The sequence below is a fragment of the Nicotiana attenuata genome, chromosome 1, assembly GCF_001879085.1.
Source record: "Nicotiana attenuata strain UT chromosome 1, NIATTr2, whole genome shotgun sequence".
Classification (NCBI taxonomy): domain Eukaryota; kingdom Viridiplantae; phylum Streptophyta; class Magnoliopsida; order Solanales; family Solanaceae; genus Nicotiana; species Nicotiana attenuata.
In genome coordinates this window covers 81916528-81924385 of record NC_031989.1, presented here as the reverse complement: position 1 = coordinate 81924385, position 7858 = coordinate 81916528, and the positions used below count along the sequence as shown (strand labels likewise).

Genomic DNA, 7858 nt, shown 5'->3' with positions numbered 1-7858 from the left:
ATTGTTCTTTCATATAAATAAATATTTAAACCATCATGTGCCATTATTAACGTGCAACGCACGTTTATAGATACTAGTTGATATAAAGTATATAAATCGAATAATTATGGGATATTATCAGTTTTACTCATTGCCAGAAACTATTTACATTCGGTAGCAGAAAAAGTGTATTAAATTTGTATAAGTTTTGTATATAACATACATAATGTATATATATACAAAAAGTATATATTTTTTGGCTATTATTTTGAGAGCGGCTATACAGTGCCATTTTCTCAATAATTATTACTTCTTCTTATTAGGTACAATAAACTTTTTCATAGAACATAAACAATACACTAATTAGCATAACAAACTACCAATGCATTAATTTTAAAACGGCATTACGTTAAATGGATAGGAAGATAAGAAATGCACTACTCACCACCTCCTTGATAAATCACTAGACTATGATTTTATATATCCTCTATCATATTGCGATCTTTTCCTAAAATTTACTTATTGAAGGGTGAGGTATTTGTATTTCTTCTTTTTTTCGTGTCAATGAGGGCAATATTTCTTCGAAGCTCTAACAAAAGTTTTCAATAAAATCTCTCTTCGACAAGCAAGTCCAAATTTGCTATATCACGGACTAATAAACATTATTAAATCGCATAGTAAAAGAATTCAGGTCCTCAATGAAGTTTCTGTATTTACTTCGAGGTATAATATGTTAAATTTTATATTTGCTTTTCACCTCTTTAAGTTTTCGTTCATTTCTGTTTTTTTCAAATAAAGAAACTAGAAGGAAGATCAATGAATGGGATAGGTAAAGTTCGCTCCACCCAGAGGATCTTATAATATGTGTATGCATTTTCATCCTTTTTGCATACGTATATACAAGTCGAACCAAAAGTAATGGGTTTAGTTGAACTCATATAACCCGTCCTACATCTCTATCATTAGTTCCACCATGTATCATTCCCATGAGAATAAGCTCAAAATTAATTTTATATGATTAATTTTCTGAAGCACCATCACCAGCAAGAACTAGATGATCTCCATCTCTTATCACAGCAATGTCTTCAATAAGTGCTCCATCTTCAGTTAGTACTTTGGTGAGAGAGAGACCAAATTTTTTAGCACCAATATCAAGTAGCTCTTGAACTGAATTCGGCAAAAGCACAACCCTACCACCTATATCACCTTTCTCTGGACAACTGATGGTTATCCTCTCTGGAATTCTTGCATTTGCAACTTTAGTTGAAGAATAACTTAGGCCACCTCCTCCTGCCAAGTTTCCGTAATAAATAATTAATTTCAAACAAAATCAGTTCAAGATTCCGAATCTACCTCAAGTATTATAAGATTCACAAAACTTTTAACCAAAATCCTTCCAAAACTTTATCAAGCTGAGACCTACTAGGAGGTAAAAGTGGTGTATAACAGAGAGACTATTCTGTAACATAGATATATAGTTGACCGAGAAAGACTATTCTGTAACATAGATATATAGTTGACCGTCGTTATGACTAATTTGGATATGATGAAAGTGGTTAGTTGTAATCCTAGTTTGTTATTTAGATGGCTCGACGCTAAATCCTATACCTATAATTATAGATAAGAAAATTTCCCAAATATTGAGAGATGTACTTATGAACTAGTGATGCTTCCAAATTTACAGTTGTACTCACCTTCATGGTGTCTCTGGCGTGCTGACATAAACCCCATCAGTGAATTCTGATAGAAACTAGCCCTTCTCCTCAATCTGCCGTTGGACGAGCCATTTTCTCTAGCTAGTGATGCTGTTTCCTCAGGAGTCGAGAGGCGAATCATGGGGTCGCTCTGATACTTCTTAAGGTAGGGAGCACCAGGCATTTCAGGAGGAGAGACATTGGCTTCTGTATTACTACTTGGTTGCATCAAGTTGAAAAGCTCCTTTATCTCTTCATGGCCCTGATATTCAGCCAATGCTCTTGGTGTCCAACCGTGAACATCTACTTTATCAATGTCAGTTCGTTGTTCCAGTAGGTATTTAACTATTTCCACATTCTCCTCAGAAATAGCAGTGTGCATTGCTGTCGTGCCTAGGCTGTTAAGAAGGGTGACATCACCTCCATACTTGATAATCCCCTTGAGCAAGTTTAGGCTGCCTTGCTCCACCGCAAAGCAAGCAAACTGACCAACATCTCCTGAAGATATCTTTGCACCGTTGTCCACAAGCAATTTTATTGCAGCTTCGTGCTTCCCCACCATTGCATCCCACAAAGGCACATTTCCTTCAGAATCTGCTTTCATGACATAAATTAGCTGTTTTATCAGAAAGAAAAAGTGACACAATCTTAAGTTGAATTTATAATACAGTTGCAAATTTGGGAGTGATGCTCTACTCAAAAATGGGCAGGCGCTAGTGCTTAAATATCCATAAACAGAGAACTATCAAGATCATAGCTGGGTATATAAATTGAAGGACGGCAGATGTAAATATTTATGTTAAAGGAAGCAAAGGATAAAACTGCCCCTTCGATACACAGTTGAGGTCATTGGAGTAATTGAATGCAAACGTAGATTAATGGCCCGTGTTAACTTTGTAAACTAGTAATATATATCCATAATTTCCCAAACACAAAGTATGATTTTCCAAAAGAAACAGACCATGCAATTTCCTTTGTGGTATACAAATGGAAAGAGTACCTTTTCTATTTGGATCTGCTCCAAAGTCGAGAAGTAGAAGAATACATTCAACATTTCCATTTGAAGCTGCTATATGCTGCATCATAATATGCATAATGATTTTCAACCTCCAAACATAAATATTATTCTGGTCAAGTGGTTAATGAGAAATAGAGAGGAGTCATACCAACGCTGTACGTCCATTGCTATCAGATTCATTAGGATCGGTACCCCTTTTAAGCAATTGGCGCAACAAAAGATCATCTCCTCTGTTTGCTGCGAAACATAAGCTGAGAGGTATGTCCATTCTTCCCTGAGCCAACATGTGTTCTATATCTGCTAATACTGCTATCATAATTGGGTCCCTTTGCTCTTTCAAATGCTGCAACCAAAAAGATCATTGTTTAAAGTTAGAACAGCATCCGCATATCAAAATAATACTCCAGCCTTTTTATTCTAGTTGAGAGTAAAGCTGATAAAGGTCAAAAAATCTTCGCCAAGACACTTCCATAAGGAAAAAATTCTTGCTCTTGAGATTCCAAAAATAAATTCAAGCAAAGACTGCAACACGATGAAAAATATCGAATTCCACTCGCAGCTGAGTATTATCACAGAAGTCAAAGTCGTGACAGCTTGGTAACTATATCAAAGGACTATACAATGAAAGGTTCAGGAGTAATGGAAGTTAAATCTATAGCCATAAAAAGTTACTACCAACCTGCTTTCTGCATTAGTATATATGGGATTATTTAAACAGTCTCCTAAATACTATTAAAAGAGTCTATTCACCTGAAGGAGATTGTTCATGATTATTGTCCCATCTCCTATATTTGCTTTAACGATGTTGAAAAAGGAAGTACGATCCAAACGTAGCAGTTGGGATGTTCTTTTGGTTCGAACTGTAAAAAGTTGAGGTCTATAGCAAAGGACACCTACTTCTCCACAAACGTCACCCGTCTTCAACTCGCCAATCACCTGCATAAAAATTATCCACCAAATAAGAATTAAAGCTCAGGACAGCAGTAACGCTTTAAGTCCTAAGCTAGAGAAACTTACCTGTTCCATCCCATTCCTGTGTGAAATAAGTTCCTGTAAGGAAGATGTGATTATTAAGAGATTCACTTACAGCAATAAAATGGGCAAGAAAAGAATAGATGATATGCCTGTTTAACAGCAAAAATTGAGTAAAAGTGGATCGCCCAGAGGAATTTTTTGTTGAGTAGTATATGTACGAAAAATTTTCATTATCAAGGAAAGCGAACAGAAGATATCATGGGGGATATACTCGGCTTACCACTGCTCCAGTTACCAGAATATAAAAATCTGTAGGCGCTTCATTTTGCAAAATGACATCCTCTCTTGGGGGGAAATACTCGGCTTTCATCTCAGCAACCTGAACACAATAAAATCACAGAGAAGAAACCAAATCCTATGAGTATTATCAATGAAATTACTTGAACAACTGAACAACATTTTGTTATAGGTTAGAGTATTGCCCAGTAGGGTGAAATTTAATGAAGCCTCAAGACCAACGGGATTTACCAGTTGAAAAAGTAAGTCATTTGATACACCGTGGAATAAGTACACCTTATCCACAATTGAATAGAACAGATAATGTGAAATGCTAGATCGAATAGCTTTGGGTAGTGTTTCAAGAGTTTCTTGCTGCTGTAGACCTTCCGAGTCCGTTCTGTACCTCAAACACAAGTGAGATAGCATCTGATCTTGAAGGTGAACCGGCAAATTATTCCTTTGTGCAAAGCTTGAAGCAGCTTGAACAGTATCCCTCTGTGCAACAAAACAATCATCAGAGATAAATCCTTGTGAAAGAATGCCAGAAATTGTTACAAACTTATGCTAGCATGACAAGAAAGCGTCACTGATATTTTAGAAACGCTTTTCCAATTAATGCATTGGAATCTACTCACAAATTTCCTAGTCTTACTGGTTCCATGGACAACCAAGTTGGTCATGTTTCCAATGAGATAAGCAGTCAACCCGAGGTCGAATAGCATGTAAATCATGGTGAATATCATCTCCTCTGTAGCAACAGCATGCAAATCCCCATAGCCAGTTGTTGTAAGCGTTGTAATGGACCAATATATACACATTACATAGAGATCCCAGATGCTCCTGTCATGGAAATTTCCCATGGCAAGTGAAAGCCATGTTTTAGTCGGGTCTTTTTTCCGAGCAGCAAGAAGATAGTAGAAACAGCCAGCACAATGAACTGCGAAAAGAGTCACCTGCAAAAAATATCCAAAGTGTGTTATGGTAAAGTAAATCGCCATTCAGGTCTTTACAAGCAAATACCACTTATTGCTTGAAAGACTTACACATATAAGCTTCAGTACTCGAACCCCAAAGTAACTGAACTTCCTGTTTTTCTCCAATCTACAGCAAAAGAACAGCATATCATCAGCTATTTATCTTGGAACCTAATCACCAAATTTATTGCTAAAGTAAGAGATTTTGTCAAAGCATAAGTGATGATAATTGCCTTCACGTCCTAAACTATTATAAGAGTGTGATGCAAGTAGATTGGAACAGGACAATTCACAATGTGTTAGACCGAAAAATCCCATAGATCAAGATAACAAGATTAACATAGAAAGTTGAATATGCAACTCAATTGCTAAAAGAAGCACCATGAGGAAAGCCAATACTCCTAGTATTTAAAAGATATAAGTATGCAATTCGTTCTTTCTTGTGTTACGTTGGACCACCAAGGAGCGGGCATTGGTCTGATAACTGCAATTGGAAAATCATTAAGAACAAATCAAATGGAAAGTTAAGTAGCTCTGCAAATAAAGAGGGGTCTTACCTTGCAAACATGGCACTGGCTCTTCTAAGACGCCAGAGACGAAGCATACTGAAGTATCCATATGATTGAAAAGAGTGGGGCAATGCTTTCCGAACAAGTTCCGAGGGGACAGTGGATATCACATCAAAAACAAACCCGGAACTCGTATACCTCCAAGCGATCAACTTTGGGTCATCAATCATACTGTAAGTTGATTTATCAAGATAGGCAACAAAGAATGTCAGGATAATATCAAAGGCAAAAAATCCATTAACTATGTTATCTATGATGGCAATAGGTCCTCGAGGTCTGTCTAGAAATCCAAACTGAAAAGGCGACGCCCATGCTGTGTAGAACACGAGAAGCACCAGAAATGCATCCCAAGCCCTGCATTATAACTTCAGTTAAGTCATATGGGCTTAAATCAACAAATCAACAAAATTCTAAAACATACAAGCATATATTCAGAACACAACTTTATATTTGCTTTTGAAATAACATAATACCTCTGTACTTGACCTGATTTAATTTAAAATTGTCAAGTTGACCTATGGGACTCATTTCAGGACATTATTTTATTATTTGTTCAGAACATAGTTTATAGATTAACAATTACATAAGTTACACTATTAAGTGCAAGTTTCGGAATTGGAAGAACACTATAAGGCTTAAATCACTATACAAGAAATTCAAGAAAGATGGAATATGAGAAAAAGGAGAGAATGGCATTGCCAATTTACTTCTGCCGCAGTAATGTAACATCAAAATCATCTACAATTCAAACATAAAAAATGGAATTTCACTATTACACAACCCCATGAAAAGAATAACAAGAACAAAGAACAAACTTATTGTAAGCAAAATTATTTAAGAGGAAAAATGAAATTGTAAGCAACATTATTTTGTACAAACACATGCAAAGGAACGCATAGAATCATAAAATAGAAAGTTTTCCCACGTGAATGAATTATAAGCAAACCTGTAACGGGGATTGGAGGGGGAGATAATGTAGCGACGGAGTTTAATTCTGCGATTACTATGATGGGCACCAAGAGAAGGAAGAATTCCACTAGTAAAACTATAGTGGGAGCTTTTATCATCTATGTAATTCTCTCTTTCTATTTCTTTCTCATTAATGAATCCGCATATCTTTTCTGCCCATTTTTCTCTGCCCATTCTCATACTACAACATTGGCGGCTCTGTTATCTATATATTCTTAGTTCTTTGCCCGACCACCGGCCGCCGGGCTCTTCCACCGCCTTTTCTGGGTTTTTATTAGATTGCCGTCATCTTTTTCGTTTTTCATGGTATATATATATATATATATATACTTAACCTTGTGTTTATTGAAGATAACATTCTCCCGAGTCGTGTTCTGATTCCTCATTTCTCTCTCTCTTCTTTGGTTTAGCCTCAAATTCAGTTATTGTACTTAAGAAGGTTTGCGGTTCTTCACCCTTTTTTTATATTTTTATTAATAAAGTTTTTTCGATAATATAATTAAATCACGTTTATTGTCAAAGATTTCAACTCATATTCTATTTCTCCTCGTGATCTTTTGACCATTACTCTCTCTTCTTTGGTTAAGTCGTTCGGCCTGAAATTCAGTTGTAATAACTAAAAGAAAAGGGAAAAACTTAAAAGGGAAATTGCCAGCTATGTCCGTTTATAAGTAGCTCATTACAAAAATTGGTCAATTGATAAAATATTACTAATATTAGCCAAATTAGCCAATTAGCTATTTGTAGCAAAAAATATCAAATTCTTGCTTTGTTTTGAGTGGGTGTTATTAGAATAGATTGGGCACAACTTAAGGAGCTTGAATATCATTTTTGGGATGATTTGGTGAAGTTTTGAGGTGGTTTGAATTGAAAATTCGAAGTAAAAGCTGAACATGAAAAAAAATGATATGTGTATCACACTGTGTATCATTTGTGTATCACATATGTATCAACTGTGTATCACATGTATATCCATGTATATTTGTATGTGTGATACATGCGTGATACATGTTTGATACATGTGTCGCAGAAGACTTTTTTGAACTCGATTTAATTACGAAATTTGATACAAAACCAGTCCAAATCACCTCCAATCTTCCTCAAATTTTGTATATTGACTTATCTATATATTTTTAATGAATTTCAACTATACCCATTGAAAAGTTCCTTTTTTGTTTAGATTTTTGGAATATTATATAGATTTTTGTATTTCATCACCTTATTTGCTACCCCGTCCATGAAATTTCCTTTCCGTCTTGTATCTAATGTTGCTAATCACACTTAAAAATATGGAAGGTGATTTTTGCATGTGATTCTTTGAGAGAAAGAACCCTATTATTTGGTTTTTTAATTTTTGTTGGCTAGTTTTGGTAAGTCTATGACTAATGGCTAGAGGTTGGT

The 7858-nt window shown here is 35.5% G+C and overlaps 1 protein-coding gene across 1 annotated transcript; it reads right to left on the bottom strand.

Moving 5' to 3' along the window:
- On the bottom strand, positions 709–6867 carry LOC109229688 (potassium channel AKT1-like). Its single transcript, XM_019395220.1, has 12 exons — positions 6435–6867; positions 5477–5842; positions 4989–5046; positions 4581–4898; positions 4195–4440; positions 3947–4045; positions 3709–3741; positions 3442–3627; positions 2840–3034; positions 2674–2749; positions 1674–2267; positions 709–1269 (listed from the first exon to the last, which is right to left on the bottom strand). The coding sequence occupies exons 1-12, from the start codon at positions 6635–6637 to the stop codon at positions 998–1000; spliced, it is 2646 nt and encodes an 881-aa protein (XP_019250765.1). The 5' UTR covers positions 6638–6867; the 3' UTR covers positions 709–997.

Excerpts from the sequence above, each read along its gene's own strand:
- LOC109229688 (XM_019395220.1), bottom strand. The coding sequence starts at position 6,637 with ATGAGAATGGGCAGAGAAAAATGGGCAGAAAAGATATGCGGATTCATT. Across the intron at positions 5,843-6,434 it reads CCCTCCAATCCCCGTTACAG|GGCTTGGGATGCATTTCTGG; the intron begins GTTTGCTTATAA and ends GTTATAATGCAG. Across the intron at positions 3,742-3,946 it reads TTCTGGTAACTGGAGCAGTG|GAACTTATTTCACACAGGAA; the intron begins GTAAGCCGAGTA and ends TCTTCCTTACAG.